Consider the following 20,208-nt stretch of genomic DNA (forward strand, 5'->3'; position numbering starts at 1 on the left):
TCGATCATCGAGCTCGCGTTGTTTTCATTATTTCTATTAGAAGACTATCCCATCCCTTCACCTCTGAGTCACTGAAATGTTCTTGAATAAAAATATTTTACATAGGTTGCACATTTTAATACTGTTACATGGAATTCTCTTTTTAATTTTCATGTTAACTTGTTCATTTGGTTTTCCAGACAATGGTTATCCGTATGATGGCGTACAATAAATTCTCACACGCCGCCACATTACATTTATCGAAAACAAAATTTGAGAAATGTCATCGACTGAATTGTACCAAGGCTATCTGTAGATTGATCCAGACACGATTGTTTAAGAGTCTCGTATCAATCTTTCGAATTGATCAGCTGTGTTGAATCCATTCAATGTAAATGGGTTGAGAGTACGACATCTTAGCATAACGCAAGAATATCCATATTACTGTTTTCACCACGTTTTAAATAATTGAATCCGCTCAGAAAAGCAATGACACAAGTAATTTGTTTGTAATTATCACCTTGAACTTGGAGTTGATTGTTGACAGTGACGATGTAAGTGATGACACCTACACAAAACAAGGTGTAGTTGAAAGCAAATCCCAACGAATGCAAAACTAACTCCTTTGAATACACAATGTATGTAATTATGTATGTACCTGTAGTAAATTCCAGTAGCTTAATACATCTTTACACTGCTTGTCTAAGCTATTAAACGAACCTCAGACCACTATCTGAGAACGAACTTATAATATCAGTAAGCTTGATCACATACCCTCCACCCACAGTGGGAGGGTCTATGACCTGATTACAAGGTTTCATGTTGGGAAAGCCACCATAAAGATAACATAATGTAATAATATTTGAGTCCTCAAAACTATCATTCAAGCTGTCTAAAATAAGGATAAGTTGCCATGGCTCGACAGACGGAATTATTCAATATACTCGTTGATGTGTTTTGTATGATTGATTGTGTACGTATTGAAGTTACTTGACCTTAGCATGGTTCAGTTGACATGCGTAGCGTGTATGGGTTATTGATACTTGTCGTATTTTTACTTGCTCGCGACCAATCTCCCAACTGTATTTCGAGGAACAAGCACCCTACCACCCCTTCCCTTATACAACGCCACCACAGTCCTTTTAAGCGTATCAATCTCTGCCGTTTGCATAAAAATTTGTATTGTTTTCAGAAAATATAATGGTTTGTAAACTACACAGCTTTTTAAGTTATCGCACGATTTTGTACATCAGGATGTACGAGTATTTGATATATACCCAGCGAAGCGCAGACACCAACAAAATAAATACGTACAATAAGTCCCTAGGCCTGAAATCGATATATTACAAGACCGTTCGATCATAGCGATGTCATTTCAAAGTATATCACTCAGTCTTTGTAACGCTTAGAGATGACGTCATTCAAGGCAACCATTACACTCGGAAGTCACTATACTTTACAACAGAACGTCAACATTAAAGGGGCATGCGCATAAGCTGAATTTAAACGTTGGGGTGGGGTGGGGTGGGGTACAGTATTTCAAACAAACTATAGTACTTGAAAGTTTCTCGCAAGACCAAACTTGAATTCGAGTAGACTGACGTCGAACGACTAAACAACACAATCCGGCCATATTTATCTTCAAGCTCAGTATAGGCAGGGTTTTGTTGGGCTAGGGATGGAGATGGGATAAGACCCCCTAGCATAAACCTTGTTTGTATAGTCTGCGATTGGCAGACACTAATTGTGTAGCTAGCCGTGCAGTGTCCCCAAACTATATAATAATGTGTACAACTCCTTCGAGATTTATTTTATTTTTAATTTTTTTTTCTTGAAATGTGTTCTTCACACTTATACCCTATATTCATCTTGTTGACAATCAACACTACATATATAATATGTAACATGTAGAGAGAGAAACCTCGCCATGGATCTGTATTTGATGACATTTAGAGTCCGAGACAAAAAAGCCCCCAGTAATTTATCTGATAAATGTTGTTTCCTTATACTCTTATTTATCACGGGATATTCATTATTTATGAACTTACTTAGAGAGAGAGAGAGAGAGAGAGAGAGAGAGAGAGAGAGAGAGAGAGAGAGAGAGAGAGAGAGAGAGAGAGAGAGAGAGAGAGAGAGAGAGAGAGAGAGAGAGAGAGAGAGAGAGAGAGAGAGAGAGAGAGAGAGAGAGAGAGAGAGAGAGAGAGAGAGAGAGAGAGAGAGAGAGAGATCTGGTCTTTTTCGTTTGATTAGAAAATAACCCGTGTCACGCGTGCGTGCTGTATATTTTGTTACGTATTAAAAAACTGGAATGTGGCATTACCACAACTCGAATGTTGCTAGAGCTCGATAGCGATTAATCCCACAAATTTCAGGTAAAACTGTTTTGTAAACATAACATTCTCGCAAGCCATGACAGAGTACATAATTCTGTTGAAGCATTGAAATAAGTCTTGGCAAATACGTTTTGGACGGTGCCGTAAAGAGGCCTGTGGTTCACAACGCTGACAGAACGTACCGTGACCACCGTAAGGTTTCCTAATCCGTACTCTGCCGAATCAGACCCCCCCCCCCCGGAAACACCCCCACTTAGTATTATAGATATGGTTTACGGCATAACCACAACGTGTGACTTGAATAGAGACTAAATAAGTCAAATCTCTTGATATGAATAGTGCTCGACAGGCATCATCAACAGCAACGAATCCCATAAATTTCATTTAGAACTAATTATCTAATCTTTTCTGTCGAATCAGAAAATACCCTCGGACAAAACTCCCCCTTAGTAATATTAATATTATAAATTGTAGTTTTTCTGATATGAAAATTTTAAAATTGTATACCATGTAAGGCCGATGGCCAAAGTATTAAACAGAAGATTGATTGATTGATTGATTGATTGATTGATTGATTGATTGATATGTCATATGTTTAACTAGCAAACTCCATTAAATATAGTAGATATCCGGTTTATCGGGTACAGTGTTGTAAACGCAACTTTGGAGGTATTTGTGATCGCAGACGATAGATCTAGAAAATCACATTTAGCGCTAGGGGGCGTCCCATTTGCTGGAACTTGGCGAGTCGTCATAACACACAGACAATGAAGTTTCCTCATCATCTGTGGTCATAAGGCAGCACCATATTGGTCAATGATTACGTGATTATGCGTTATTCAGTGGTTCCCACCACAGACACGTTGTTTAAAGTATTATCTCTCTCGATTCAGCCAGCTAGATAATACTCGTGACCATTGGGTTTTGTCGCGGACAGAATATTAATTCTAGCTATACGATCTGTCGTGACAAGTTCCCCATGCTCGCAAAGGTGCCGTAAAAGAGAGTGGTTTACGACGATTCAAGTTCCCATGCTGAGTGTGTGTGTGTGTGCACGCGTCAGTGTAACCCTGTGCTACGGATATTGTTCTCAGACGATGAGTCAATATTATACGTTATCCCCTTCTATGTTGTTTTATATCAATGTTTATAGAATATTTAATTAAGATTTGACTTGTAAGTTGTACAGTGATCACGTACATTTTCATTTTCTTCGCCATGTACAACTTTAAACATGTTCAAGTATAGGTGACGATGATGGCCAAGCAATGTTCCAGTGTCAATTGCATTACGTAATGCCTGCAAACTTTTTGCAAAAGTTCAACGTCTTCGCAAAGAAGAAATTTTAGTGCATTGGAAAGTTAATCTTGTAACTCAGTCTTATTATTATATAGCTGCGTTCAGAGCTAAACGTGAACGACATCGGTTGCATAATATTAACTTTAATACTGTAACTTTTTAACGGCATGAAAAAGTATAGTAAAAGTTGGCCTGGGCGCGGTGCACTGTGGCTACGATACCATTGCGCATGCTCTGTTCAATCAATTACACTTCCGTTTTCGCGAGTCTCATCTACGACGACGCCGCCAGCGTATCGTTATTCGCATTGATGTCAGTGATCAATCGACTACCTTGGGGTTTCACCCGTTTCAGCATTGCAGTTAAAGTACCTCGACGTGTTGACATATCCAGGACTCAGTGCAAATTCACCTGGCAGTCCAAGCCACAACTACCGACCCACACATCACGAATAGTTTGGTTGAACGCAAAGATGGCATCAAACAGTGCCCACAGCGGAAAGTCTGCAAACAACTCTGCTAGTTCATGTACTGGATTAAAACCGAGTATCAAGAAAGTGAAGTACCTCGGGTAAGTACTTTCAGTGGTTTGCATTCAAAATCATACTAAAGTTTTGGCATGTTTATCGAATATTTTACGGATAACAGCGATGTTGGTCGTACCGCCTACTTTTCTTCTGCCAGGGCAGCAGTACTAGTAGTACTGTACCGTGGCCTGTCGGAGTTCGCGACGATACACTGGAACCGTGAGCTCAATGTTTATTGTGACTCTTTTTTTTGTCTAAACTTTGCACCTTTTATCAGAGTGTTCCTGTCCAAAGCAAGTAGTGTTAGACATTACTGCCAGCCATGTTTAACAACTTCACACAGTCGAGTTTCCGACTTTTTTTTTTTTCGTAATCTCTGGTTTCCTAGAATTAAAATGCTTGAATTTTGACAAAAAATCCAAAGTTATAGAAAGTCTGGATATAAGAGAGTAATCAAAAGGTAAATGATCTTTTTTTGTAACAGTCAGATCAGCTGTTAATTAGGTAATGCATATTATACTCATCAATAATGATTGCATGTCTGCTTTAAATTAAGTTTTATCATGCTCCAAAAAAGACAATACAGTTATGAAGTTATTAACCCCACACTCAATTTATTAAATTAATCTGCTGTGACTATGCAAATGATATTAACAATCTGTTTATTGAAAACTTGAGTGTCACTCATCTAAAAAATGTAATGATTTAATTAAAAAAATAAATGATTTATTTAAAAAAAAAATTTAATTAAAATTTGTTCTCCTCCCAGACATTAAATTGTGTAATGCACATATAAAATCTACAAATTAATACATATTTACTGTAATGAAAATTATTTTGTATCATTAATTTAGTGAATGAATGAAAAGATTAAGAAAACTAAATTTTAATAATATGTTCATGTATACATCAATACATTGAAATACATAAATTGATTATTCCATATCGAAATTTTGTAAAAATTGTTTCATTATTACTATGTAATTTACTGAATTTAAACTATTTATTCAATCTTCTCCAATTTCAAGAAGAATGAAATTTTTGAACCTAGGGTAACATTTGTAAAATTATAACCCTTAGGGTTACATACAAGCATAATTAAAAAGTGTTTTCATCAAAACTGATATGAGAGTTGATTGTAATCTGGATAGTGAATGCTCTCTATAACTATAAGTACCATATAAACTTACAATTATGAGCAAGTAATTAGTTTAGTATTTCATCAGCTAAATTTTCTCAAACTGTCTCTTTGTAGTGGGTTTAAAATGGCTGCCTTGAAAAAGCAATGTGAAACAACATTGTCAAAGTCTGTGTTTGTATCTTAATACATTGCAAAAAGCCCAAAAATGTGTTTTAAAAGTTTGTTATTGTATGTACAATAACAAACATTTTACAAATTTATTATGCTTTTGCAATTCATTGAAGTACAATTTACAAACAAGGACTTGGTATATGTTGTTTCACATTGTTTTTTCAAGTAGGAAGTCATGATAAAATTGTTTTATAAATTAAAAATACAAAATAAATACCCAATCCTCATCCATATGGCTATTTTAATAGATGACATTGCCTCTGCAGGATTTTAACTCGAATTGAAGATTTTTATGAGGATAACACATGAAGACATTAATGACCAGAAATTCTATAGATAGAATGAAGTGTGTAAATGATATTAACTATAAGTATGGACAACGTTATAGTATAGATCACCGAAATGAAAAACTGGTAGTCAATTCCACCACTAATACTAATAGTACTATGAAAATAAGACCTGCTATTAAACAAGACCTGCTAACATACAATGTACTTGCGAGTTGTTACATTGTACATGTAGATATCTATAGAAAGGTGTTTGTAATACTAATAGTTGCACTGAATCAGGCCGACCAGATGAGTTATTTACAGATAGTGTCTACATGTACTTTCCTTTTGCCTTTGTTCTGCCAAGTTAAAGTGTTTCTGACACATCCTAAATTGCCATTCTGACAAATTTTTCATTCACCAAAATAGATACTTTATAACTTAGTAAGGCAGTGAATTTCAAACCATGTATGATATGAATTAAGAACAAAATGAAAAAAAACAATACTTTGCATGGTTACAGTGGGCTGAAAATGTTCAAAATGGTCAATATCTGTGTAAGTGGCAATGCAGATAACAACTTATAAAAGTTGAATTTGATTACAGACTCATTTAAGAAAACCATAACCTTAATCATGCTTGTATGATATACCATCTCATGTCTTAAAAATCAAAAACTGCTCAATCAAGAATATGCGTATTTTATCAGTACACTGTGTCCTCACAGGGTTTCAAAGCTCTTTTTGTGATTGTGTGTGTGTGTGTGTGTATGTATGTATGTATGTATGTATGTATGTATGTATGTATGTATGTGTGTGTGTGCTTATGTATCATTGTATGTACATCGTATGTATGTATGTATGTATGTATGTATGTATGTATGTATGTATGTATTTATTTATTTGTGTATGTATGTAGGTATGTGTGTGTGCTTATATATCATTGTATGTACATTGTATGTATGTATGTATGTATGTATGTATGTATGTATGTATGTATGTATGTTTTCAGAAAAGTCAGATTCCTGACTCCCCTAAAAGGGGTCATATTGGATGTTTTAGATTTGTACAATTTTCAGTCCTATTTCCACTAAGTTGTCATGACTATTTGTCAAATCTTCAGTGATGCTTCATTATCTTTGACAATTTACAGCCAGTAACTCTGGCAATATTAAAGACATGATAAAATATTTGAAACATTATCAAATTGATTATAAGTATACTGATGATGATGATGAAGTGAGTGACAGAATGCAGAAATTGTATAAATATCATGTGTATTATAAAAAGTTTATTAAATATATTGAACATAACAACTTAGAGTTGGTGTAAGTGCTTGTAAAAAAAATAGGCAGTCCAGTCCATGAATTTAGGATATTATACTTTAGTCTTTTACTGTTACTGTCAAGGATTTGAATTTATATTATTCCCTAATGCAAGAGACACGAGGGGCTTTTTGGTACGAGGCAATTATGAGTCATAACAAACAGATTTATATTTTCGGCTGAATGAAGAAAAATGTGAGAGAATGATGTAATTGTACATGTGCAAGCTTGATTTTAGAGAAAATTGTGAAAATAATAGCAATAGTTTTGACTTGTATTTCTAGCACTTCTACACCAAGGATGTAGAAACACATTGTTTTTTGCTCAGATTTGGGAACCCAGGTATTAGAAACACTGTGCCCTGCTTGTAATTTTTTGTGTATAAACAAACACCTCCTGGCAGGAAAAGGATTTTAAATTTAAGCTTGTCGTGGTCCTAGTTACTACGTCAAACTATCCAATATCGTAGATAGACAAGTCGCTAGGATACACATTTTGAACTGGGAACGCTCTCTGTGTTCTCCACAAGGGGTTTTAACAGGATGCAGCGCTCTGGTATCGACTGCCATCGCCCTGCTTTGATGTTTTGTGCCCCAGTATATCCATTCGTGTGACCAGCTGTCATAGTCTCCCGCCTTCTCTTTAAGATCCTCTGCCCATATAATTCCATGAACGTTTGTATCCTTTGAACCCTTGCCATCATTATTTGTTATGACATGTTAAACCTTTTAACCAAACCCTTTAAGAAAACAAATGCCCTATAAAACCAACCGATCGTTCACACCTTTTCATAAATGTAAATTGACACCGTTGTGCCAATGATAACATGTTTCCCTGAAATTATGCAAATGAGCTGCCATGCATTTAAAACAATCTGTGGAGAACCTGTAATGAAAGAAGTTGATTTGTTTGTTAGTCAAAATGATAAAAAGTTAATGTTTTTGTTTTGTTTTGTTTTTGTCTTTTATTAGTAATTGACTCCAGTGGGTAAATGATACAATGTCTTACTTGCAAATCAATACATGTCAAAGGGAAAAAAAAAAAAGTTAATGTTTTCTTATGAGTCACCATACAGTAATTATAAAAGATGGAGAACAAATTTTGGTGCATCAGTGGTACATCAGATAGCATGTTTACAGCACTGAATAACTGGCTCCAATAACACTCATCTGAAGCTTGTCCTGCTAACCAGAGCAAGTTGATAATTACAGTTTGAAAATCTATGTAGTTAGCCACCCCCCTCCCCCCACCCCACCCCTTCCCAAAAATCCGTTAGCAGAATACCTCCACAGCCGTCAATCACACTCCACTGTAACTAATCAGCCTTGGAGATATTCCGCTAACGGCTTTTGGGTGTGTGTGGCTATGTATCTATTTTCAAACCGTTATTATCAACTTCTATGGTTAGCAGGCCAAGCTGAATAAAACGAGTGTTATCAGAGTCAGTCATTCAGTCCGACTGTGCTGTAAACATGCTACATGTATGTGTCAAATTGGCTTAGATATGGCATATTGGTTGAGAGTCACATCACATACATGTAGTAAGGGTTATATTGAAAATGAAAGATTATGGTGGGTCACAAGAAATTGCTGTGTGTCACACTAATCTCAACTGCCTAAATGTCTTAACATGTAGATTTGGATTTGTTCTTAAAGTGGCCATATGGATGAGGATTGGGTAGTTATTTTGGCTTTTTTAATTTATAAAACTTTTTTATCATTGCTTTCTACTTGAAAAATCAATGTGAAACAACTCTGACAAAGTCTGTTATTTTAAATCAATAAATTGCAAAAGCTTTACAAAGTGTGTAAAAAGTTTGTTATTGTACGTAGAATATTAAAGATTTTACACATTTATTAATCTTTTGCAATTTATTGAGTTATAAACAAACAAGGACTTGGCATATGTTGTTGCACATTGATTTTTCAAGCAGGAAACCATGATAAAGTTGTTTTATAAATTAAAAATACAAAATAGATACACAATCCTCATCCATGGTCACTTTAAACAACATCTTCTTGTATTAATTTAACAGTTATATTACTTGTACAGGTATGTTCTTGACAGTGACTTAGCCATAGAAGGTTACAATTATGCATTTCTGATTTAAAAGATGTCTAATACTGAACTCCTGGTGTTGTGTGTGGAGTAATACATTGTACAAAATGCTAAATGATCTTGAACAAACTTAGACTATCTAGAGAATGAACTAGTAAAGATTTATAAAATTCATGTATGCATGGCCTTGGGATTTAATGAATTTCTCTAATACCATGGAGATCCATATAGATTAAAACATTTTAGAATCACTTCCTGTATACGTGTACATACAGAAATATAGACTTAATCCAAAAAAAATAAGGAAGTGATTATCTCTCTCATAAATGCCATCCTAATTTTTTGGATTAACATGTCAATATACATGTACAAATTCATTACATTTAGGCTCTTTAGCTGTCCAACCTCAACCTCCGTTTTTGAAGAGTTATTGCTGAAAACGTTAAGTGAACTCATTTCAGAGTGCTGTTATACCCATGTTTTTCTATATCTCTACCAATGCACATGTACAGTCGTCTACATTTTATGTATAATTATGATAGACATGTAACATGTTACAGGTTTTAACCCTTTAAATAATTGAAATGTGTACATTTTTAAGTACTTAAAGCTATAGCTAAAGTTATCAGTCACAAAGTTAATAATTCTAGTCACACTGGCTGAGTGCAAATACTCATTTCCTAGATGCTCGCTTGAATATGTGCTTTCATTTCTATCCAATCCAAGGCCTTAGGGGTCACTGACTCAGGTCAAATGTCAAATATTCAGCCAATGGGTCACTAGCTCAGGTCAAATGTTACTTTTCAAGAAGACAACTTCAAATGTTTTAGTCTTGCAATACTCTCTCTCTCAGCATTTTCTTTTAAAGAAAATAAAATTGAGAATACATGTCAGATGTATAAATGTGTCTAGTCTATAAAGGACATCTTTATTCAAGATTTCAACATTCTATACATATTTGCCCTATTGAGAAGCGTCCATGTGTCTGATGGAAGTAAATTAAATTGTGAAAAGAATCCATCAATGCAAAACACGGTCATCAAATACTGCCTATTAAATAAAAGCAATGTAAAAATTGCCATCTGTAAGACAGTCTTTCATATTTATAGGTTTAAAACAACCCTAAGGGGGTTGTGGTATGTATTTCTCACTGAAAATAAAGTGTAATAGCTGTGTCGTATTATTGCCAATATACATGTGTAATTTACTGGCTCTGAGGTACACTGAGGCAATCTTTATATGAATGGTGTCATAACCTAAGAGAAATGAAGCAATACATTTTTTGTTAAATAGTTTTTATGTCAAAAAGTCGTAAAACTTTCACAATCACTTTGTTCAGAAAACTCTAATGTATATTTGGTTAAAATTTACGATAACAATTTGTTGTAGAAATTTTCTAGAACAGAGAAAAAAAGGAAAAATTCTGAACATATTTTATACAACAAAATGACAACCAAAAACTAGGTTTCTCGTAGATTGAAAATTTCCTTGAAAACAAGATGATGAGCAATCAAATTTCTATAATGATCTAGGTACAAGCTTTCACATAGCAAAGTTTCGGAGTGATTATAGAGATACTTTCATTTTTAAACAAATTGGATCCTGAGGCACACTTTCTGGTAAGACTTACAGTCATGTACAGTTATGTGGCAACCCCCTAATTTTGTGAGCCAGGAAAATCCTTCTGCTCTTCTGCAAAAAAAGTCAGACATCTTAGTTATATCAGGAAAGAGGTACAATGGTTTTCCAATAATGGAAATGGCATAACAATGTTTAAATCAACTCGGATGTATTTTACCAGCACATATAACAATAAACCTACATTCTGTAGTTTCATGGAGAAATCTTAAAGTTATCCCTTACTATTAATAGTATTATTACATTCAGTTACTTGAAGCAAAATAGCTTAATGTGGCTTTTAATGATGTGGAATGTTCATAATTAAATGTTTTGTGCATGTTAATAGACTGTTTTGCTAAAATTTTTGAGCTTTTAATTTACACCTGATTTTAAATTGATATTTAATTCTTAATTTTTCTCAAAGAATAAAACTTTATTCTCAGCGAGGCAATTCCACAAACAGCAAGGTAACTTAATAAGACATTAGCATTAGTATTGCCCCTTCTTTTATCTACTGAAAAACGTTTTTTCATTACTGGAATGAGAAACAAGTATATAACATCACTTTGTAATGATGTATGACATTGGCACAAAACAACAATGTTAACTTTATCATTTTGGTCTTTTAGACTTGAATTTTCTATTTTATGTAGCAAAACTAAATAAAATATTAATCTCCCTGATGGTCAAAATATACATTTACGACTATGTATGTCTCAAAAAACTCCAAAGATAAGAATAATAAGGCCACCGGCATTTTCACTCCCTCTTTAACTGCAGCACTCAAGTATTGAACCTCTGGTTAATTTTTCAACAGTTTCATTTCAAAGCATTCCATGCACTCAGTAACAGATACATTCTATCCTTAGGATACTATAAAAACTTAATCTGGGATAGGAGGAAATTTAAGAGAAATATAACCTTTCAAGCGTGAGACTCATTTTTGTTGGAAGTGTAGACATCATTATATTGTACATGTACAATATGACTACAGAGTACTCATGAATCACTATGAAAAGAAAACAAATTTTGATATTTGAGTGCAATTTTAGAGTTATAATAGGTTTTGAATGAAATTATTGCTTATTGGTATTTCATTTACTCTCTAAGATTGGACTTCTACATTTGCATATAAACTTAGCATTGTTACTTGTGTGCCATTTATTAAAACCAAAATGATGCACCACTGGTACACACAATATCTAGTGACGCACCAAAATTTGGTATTCCACTATCTCTTACTACATGTACATAATTTGGTGTTCTCCAATCTCTTACTACATTGTACATTGTTGTATGTGGGGACACACAAAAAATGCCAGTTTTTCTCATTTTGATTCACAACTGTGAAAAAGAAAATTTGGCTATCATTAGAGGACACACTGTTACTTGTATGAACGATTAAGAGGGACTGACGGGGCATTTGTATTGCGACATTTGAGGTGAAATTCTTGGATCGTTGCAAGACAAACAACTGTGAAAGCATTTTTCATTAACCCTCTTCCTGCAAAGCCTCCCCATCTGGTAAGTGGTCAAGTCGGTGGTCAGTGTAGTCCATGTAGGGACCCTCCACAGATTCCCACTCAAAACCCGCTAGACTGCCAAGGGTTTTCACTAAAATTCACTCGCTTCTATTTTTTGGTCTAGCAACTTCAAAAAATGTTTTTTCAACATTCCGTCTTCAGTTTCGTGTTGATTACAAAGTCGGTCATCATGTCCTGGTTCCCCTTTCACACCTTGAAGTCTGCATTAGCATATAATGGCACAAAAGGCATTTTTAGAGGGAGTATACGTAGTCAATTGGAAAATCGCCTCCTGCCAGAGTTAAACCTTTTTTCTCCCAGGTTAATCTCACTCTGGTCGTGTCTCCCACTCCCTCCTCGACACAGGAAAATTGCCCTGAGGAAGGGGAACATTTTTGTTTACCAACGATTTTCACCGTCTCAACTGTTTGTCACAATGGTGGTCACAACCAACAGTTTTGACTGACTTGTCCCACCTTAATTTGTATGGGCAAATGCTTACACCGATTTGGTTTGTGATGTTGTGCCAGTTATGACTGTTTTCTATCTACGGACTTAGCCATGTGGCAGCCCTTGATGAAATTGAAATTGGCTACACTGACCACTGACTTCACCTGATTAGGGTTAAAGAGAACTAGATATATTAGTACAAACTTGGAGTAATAAAAAGTTGTTTTTAAAGAAATTATTGCAGATTGTTTGTTCCTGTAGTTGTAAGATCTGATGTCAAGATATCTATAATAAACTATAAATACTTGTTTGAATTATTAAACCTATTATTGTATTACTGATTAAATAGAATTTTGATATTTGAGTAAAAAATTGGAATCATAATTGTTTTGAAAAAAATAATTGCAGATTGTTTGTTCCTGTACTTGTAAGATCTGACGTCAAGTTTGTAATTTAAACTTTAAGTACCTATTTGAATAATTATGATTAAATAGAATTTTGATATTTGAGTACACAATTGAATTGGAATCATAATTGTTTTGAAAAAAAATTATTACAGATTACAATGTTATAAACATTTAAGTATGTGTATAATTATGTAATATGATACAGTGGCTATAAAATTGTATGATGTGTGTACTTTGTGTTTAAAATTTAAAAAGCAATGTACACTCATTTCATAAAATATGACTGTCTCCCAGTGCAATCGATTTCCTTGCAATTTTTTGTCCAAGTTAATGTGAAAATGACGTGGTTTTTTTTATAAAAGGAAAGATTCCAACAAATACAAAATATATTATAGAATCACTATACTTTGATATTATTACATGTAGCTACTAACTGAGGAAAGCTGATATAGAATGCGGGATAGTGTTGATATGTCAGAGGTGATGATGTACTTCTAAGAATAAATGTGTATGAACTGTATGCCTCATCATCTCTTCTTAAACCTTCAGTTTTCTTAATCTGACATCACTGCAAACACAATTAAGTAGATTACTACCACAGTTAGGAGTGGATGAAATTATAAACTTAATGTGAAAGGCACCTCAGAAATAAACTGTTTAAATGTTTATTCAAGAAAACTCACTCTCTTCCCCATTCTCAGTTAAAATCATGAAAACAAAATCGGGTCACTGAACAAATTCTTTAAAAAGAGGTAAAAATGTTATTAAAAGTGAGCCATTTTAGAATCCAATATGGTTGACTGAATATACAATGTAGTGTTAACTCCATGGGAAATAAACATGAAATAGTGTCAATTTCCTTCAAGACAAGATGGTGGATCCTAAATTTCTTTTATCATTTCACAGGAACCACATGTACATGTACCATGTGGCAAAGTGTTGAGTCTAGAGAACTTTGATTTTTAGTGAAATTGTCCCTGAGGCACTTTCTACATTGGACCTTATTTAAACGTTTCTAATGATAATATCTACATGTACATGAATTTCCACGTGACAATTATTGAAGGGGCTGAATTATTCTGCACTTCTTGTCAAAAAATGATAAAAAATGGGTTTCCACATGAGTCACATACACAAAATAGGAGATAGGGGAACAAAAAATTGTGATGTGTCACAAGAAATTACTGTGCGTCAGTGATGTGTTAGCCTGTTTACTGCCTGTCAAGATACATTGTTAGCTTATTGCATCTCCTAGCCCTAGTATTCTCAGCTTGTCACTTACACATAGTAATAGATAGGGGAAAACTGGAAAACACCAAATTGTGATGTGTCACAAGAAGTTATTGTGCATCAGTGATGTGTAGCCTGCTTTGTGCACTGTTGAGGTACATCTTTAGCTGATCGTCCTAGCCCTTGTATTCTCCACTTGTATTGTAATGATTATAAAACTGACAATAACGAAATGAAAATTTTTTGCCCAAATGATAGCCAAGTCAATATCAGCTTGCAGTCCCTTCAACCATGACAACTATAGTCTGACTTGTTATTCAAATTAATCAATATGTAAATATACCCTACATGATGATGCAGTAATTTACATGTTATTTACATATATGTTTTATGTAAATTTAATCGTATGGGTGCTGGATAATCATGATTATGACTTTAGTGGTATGGCTACCTCAAGGGTTTGACACAAGCGAAGAATACGGAGGCTATTTGACTAGCTAACGTTGAATTTTGACAGTGCAGTAAACAAACTAGTGATGTGTCAAATTTGCTTGGAGTCATACAGAACACTTAGTCTACATTATATGTACCATAAATGAAAGCATTCAATTATGGTTAATTTGTTTTTGGTTTCATTCATATTCTTAATTAAGAAGTGGTTAGATAATGATATGCATATTACATGGTGTACATCATCATACATTGTACTGTACTAAGAATGCTGTACATTAAAGGATCGATAGTTGTCATGGTTTGGAGGATATAATTTCTTAGACAATAACATACATGTAATTTATTAAAGCATGAATTACAAATAACAGAAAAGTGAGATGATGATTTTTTCATCGTTATTTGATATATAAAAATCAATGAACATTTGATGTGTGCATATTAGTACTTAGAATAGAAAGTGGGTCAGGGATTCATGTGTCAATCACCCCATGCTTGTAGTCATATTTGTGTGATTCACAGTTGCATGCCAAATACTGGATAAGAAGTGTTGTCCGATGATTGAACCAGTAGTGTACATGTACCGTACATGTACAATGTAGACCTCCTGCAAGGATCTGGGTGACAAAACTTGATTTTTTTTATATTAGGCCAAATTGTTTGGTTCTGATTACCCGACCCACCTAGTTTTTCATGCCGATCCTAAACTTTTTTTTTACATATTCAAGAAAAATAATAATAAAATTGTGAAGTCTCGCAAGAAATAGTGGATGCGGAAACTGACATCAACCTAAAAAGACAATATAAAACTGTTCTTCCAATTTGTAATGGCTGTACATGTACATCTGATAGGAAGAAATAAACAACACAGACACCATTTACAAAACAATGGAAAACCTGAACTACATGTAGACACTCACACATGAAAAAAAATATATAAAATAATTAAAAATCTACCTACCCCACCTATTTTAAAATTGAATGTAATTGGAACCACAATTTTTTTTACGCCTTATCAAAGTGTGACTGATTATTTGTGTGCTACATTTGTACATTGATTAATTCATGTATATCAATGGAATGATACCAGATTTCCCATAATGCACCATTCAAGATGGCCAATTTTCAAGTTCCCTGTGTTATAAAGTCCCACTTATGTACAATGTACATGTACATGTATGTGTCCACACAAAGCAGATTGATGAAAAACTTTACTATGTGTAACATCTGCAGCCAGAAAACATTCTGTTATGTGTCCAAATCATGCTGTGTAGCAAACTCTAGCAAATGTAATCAATCTAAATGCAATTTCAAATATGGTTGTACACTGCTTTGTGAACTTTATACCTATAAAGCAAATCATAGCATAGAAACATATATCGTGTGTGATGATAACGCTATCCATATTGTACAGACAGACAGTGTATTGTATATGACCTGCTGGAAGTGAATGGAAATTTAATGGAATATATTAACAAGATGGCACACAGATATGATAGCAAAGTACCAGAGTTTATTGATTCATCCCTACAAAGGAAAGTGATGCTGTTACGCAAATGAAAAATATATAATGTAAATATTTATAGCAATTACTTTGTTGTCATGAATGTGACTGATAGTCATGATGGCTTATCTATACATGAGTTTGAATAGGGATTTACTAAAGATAAATACTTTAGCAAAGTGGAAATTGACTATGCATTTTTTAATTTCAGGCAATGACATGTACTGATTGTTAATTTGCTAGGATTTAATATTGGATTTATGCAGCATTGCAGAAATCAGTTTGGTTCAGCATTTCACTCACCTTGTCATTGTTTTAATATAATTTAATAATCATTCCTTTTTATTTTATTGTTATATATGTAATTCAAAGGGCAGTACATGTACCAAACACTATACCACATGCAAACTAAGTTGTGTGGAATCAAACTGAAAATACAGGCTTCATTTTCAGGACATTCTAGTACATGGGTAGTTGTCAAAAAACAAACGTCTACGTGTGTGTCATTGATTCTTTTGTATCTAAACCATTGAGTCAAAACACTAAAAATATACTTAGTCTATTTCTCAATTAAGCTTGCAAACGCATGGTACCTTTATATTACATTTTTAATATTTACTTCATTCAGTCTTGTGACATTAGGGTTTTATTACTATTTGTTATTATATTGCTTTTTTTTATTCACGAAATAAAGTTAATAATGTTAATGATAACAAGGCCTATGTTGCTCATATTTTGCTTTCCTTAGGCAGAGCAAATAATTATCTGGAAAAAAATTATTAAATTGGTTCTGGCTAGAATTCACTACATTTACTAAAAGTGTACAAATTAATGTATATGCCGAATATACAATGTATGTACCTGCCAATATTTACACCAACCTGTGCCCACACTCAAAATAATCAAGTTTTACTGTCGCCAAATCCCTAATGCTGGCAATGTTGTAACGTGAAAAAAATAAAACATCTTTTTGCTTCTCTTTGCTTTTACAAATATATTACATTATACATGTATATGTATGTGATTGGTATTGATGCCAGTAATCCGCCTCTTCAACCTAAATACTTCTGGCAAGACCATATGCCTCCAGTGAAGGTAATCTGAGATAAGATGGTGTTTAAATAAATTATTTATAAACTTTGGATGAAAGTGACTGATAGAGTGTCTATAGCCGCTTTTGTCCACATTGACCTATAGGTAGACTTGATCATTGTTTGGGAGCAACATGTAATGAATATAATAACTACTGAAAGTGATATTCTTGTTATAGATCATTGAGAAATGTTGTCTATTATACATGTATATAAAGTTAAAAACTCATGCATTTTAATGTACATGTACTTATACACTGGAAATGGCCATTCTCAGTAATAAAAGAAAATGAAGTATCAACCACTTTGCTTAATTATGTCATTATGCTGTGTTAAACTCGTCCACGACTTTTGTTATCGGCTGAAATGACAATTACGGTGATCTGACTGAATTATGGCGTGATATCGTGTAATGAGATAGTGACTACATGATCAAGGACCATTACAAATGCATTGGATATTAAGCCACATTTAGTGGCTCAGATACATATAAGATATAATGGCATCATTGCTCATTGCTTAATGTGGTTTCGTACCAAATTTTAATCTAAAAAGTGATGATAAAGTTGGTAAATACTGCAGGTGATACTACCTGTCTCCAGTGATGATAATCCGAGATAGAAAGGTGTTAAAATAAATTAATGAGTATTTATGAATGATTAACAAAAGCAACCAGAGAGTCTTTCTTGCTACTCTTGTCCAAATCTGATTAAAATCTGATGGTGTGATTTCTTTTTCGGCTGTTATGTTTACAGTCGTTTGTTCTTTTGTGAGCACTCGTTACATACATCTGACACAATACATATACATGTAGGTTATCCTGAGCCACACGAGAGCACTGAGTGAATTCACTCAATGAATGAGAACATGAAAGCGTTGTGTTCAAAAAGAGCTCGAGCACAGAGTGCAGACAGCCATGTTATCGTTATTGTTTGGTAGTTCTATCTCTTTCAATTTTGAACGTTGAGTTTTATATTGTAAGACGAATTCTGGTTGGCTACTTGTAAGTGCAAGATTGGGTTCGTGAAAACCTATGGTATATTGTATCAGATGTATGTAACGAACACTCATGAACGAACAAATGACAGTAAACGTAACAGCCAGAAATAAATCACGCCATGTACATCAGATTTTAACCAGATTGTACTCTTGTCCATGTGTGGTAAAATAAGTTAAGGAATGTTTAAAATGGTAAAAAAGAACAAAATAAGAAAGAAATTGAAATAAGGAAATAATACATGACTATTTACGATCATGAAAATATTCTTGTGAAATATTAGAAGTTTACTTGTATTCCTTTCCATGACTCAACCATGGAAAGCAATTTAATCATTTTTTTCTCAATTGAAAACTCTCAATTATAGTATTATTACATGTCATTATATGAGCGTATGTACTCATCTGCTATTTCTACTTCTTTCTGCATAAGTCAATCTACATGTTGGAGATAGACTGAAAAGGATTGTTTTGCCAGAGGGAATTCTTAGACTAGTGACCTTTCGAGATCTTGAAAATTGTCTACGGAAATTGGTAGATATCTATGGATGTTTCATAGGATGTTCCTTTCCTGTTTCCACTTAATAGTTCGTCATGTTTTGCCTTTAGGTACATGCATTTCCAAAATTGAATGCATGCATCAAGAGTTTTTGTATGTAGTGTGATTTGATTTTAAATGTCCTATCTGTATGATGTGAGTGTGCACAATGAACATACATGGAGTTTCAAAGATGCATTGTCGGTAGACTAGTTCCTATACAGTATCATTACGATTTATACTGTACCTTCACACAGTTGGCATCCAGACTACATTGCTGGAAAATTGATACATACATGTACATGCCTACTGCTTGTGCCAGAGTGTGGACATTTTATTTCTATTTCTTCACTTCATGATATCTAGTGTTTTGTTACTGTTTTGACATTCTCTTCATGGGTGGTCACAGAAATGGACACCGACCAAACTTACCAGATGATTTGAAAATGATTTATCAGCAAACACACATAACTATGAAATACATACATTTTAGGATGCTCAAAGTTACCAGTAATCTAACTCAAAAGCCATTGAGAAAATAAAAGACAATTGTGTGAAGCCATTTCACGGGCAGTGCATGTACTAGTACATGTTAAAGCATAGACAGTGGAGGAGAAATGGTAAAAGTGTTTTTTGTTTTAAGGGTTGTAAGGACATAAATACCTGCAAGTTAGTTTCCTAGGTACTAGTATTTCACCAATATTACCTAACAAATTGTAGTAATAGGTACAGAAATAATCTAAATGCAAAGTTTTTGCAAGATTTTCATTCCTCAACATCTTAGCAAAAACACTTCCAGTACACAGTCAAGTGTCTCACCTATACCAAAGTGTGATCACTGTGACCAGGTTTGAATAAGAATGCTAGTCTATCCATGTAAATAACATACAAGACGATGGAGAAGTATACGTAGATGTAATTAATTTCATCAAGTCATCACCATGAAAGGAGCTGTGGTATTTGTTGGAAACATGACTCAGCACATGTACTTACAATGTTCAGAAATAAGTTGTCTAATGAATACATTTTGTATCTATCATTTTTAGGAAGATTCAAACAACCACTGCCATAAGAATTTTTTGTATACTTTAATGGATTATTATAAATGTCTTTCTTAACAATTTAGTACATGTAGACAATGTAAGACAGTCAGCAAGAACAAGCCTCTAATTACAAAATTCGTTTACCGTACATCCATAGTAGAAATTTATATACTCCCTGTGGAAAGATGAAATTGATGCAGTTTAATGTTGCAGTTCTCACATTGCACCAATTTTTTTTTTACGTGTATCTGGAAA

At 33.9% G+C, this 20,208-nt stretch overlaps 1 protein-coding gene across 1 annotated transcript in view; it reads left to right on the forward strand.

Annotated features, from left to right (window-relative positions):
• Positions 1-3,880: 3,880 nt before the first annotated feature.
• Positions 3,881-20,208, forward strand: part of LOC144447744 (NAD(P)H-hydrate epimerase-like) — a 103,103-nt gene continuing 86,775 nt past the window's right edge. The window contains exon 1 of the mRNA XM_078137824.1: positions 3,881-4,181. Within this exon, the coding sequence (XP_077993950.1) occupies positions 3,922-4,181 (260 nt within the window). The 5' untranslated portion in view covers positions 3,881-3,921. The remainder of the gene's footprint in view (positions 4,182-20,208) is intronic.

The sequence above is a fragment of the Glandiceps talaboti genome, chromosome 16 (genome assembly GCF_964340395.1).
Source record: "Glandiceps talaboti chromosome 16, keGlaTala1.1, whole genome shotgun sequence".
NCBI lineage: Eukaryota > Metazoa > Hemichordata > Enteropneusta > Spengelidae > Glandiceps > Glandiceps talaboti.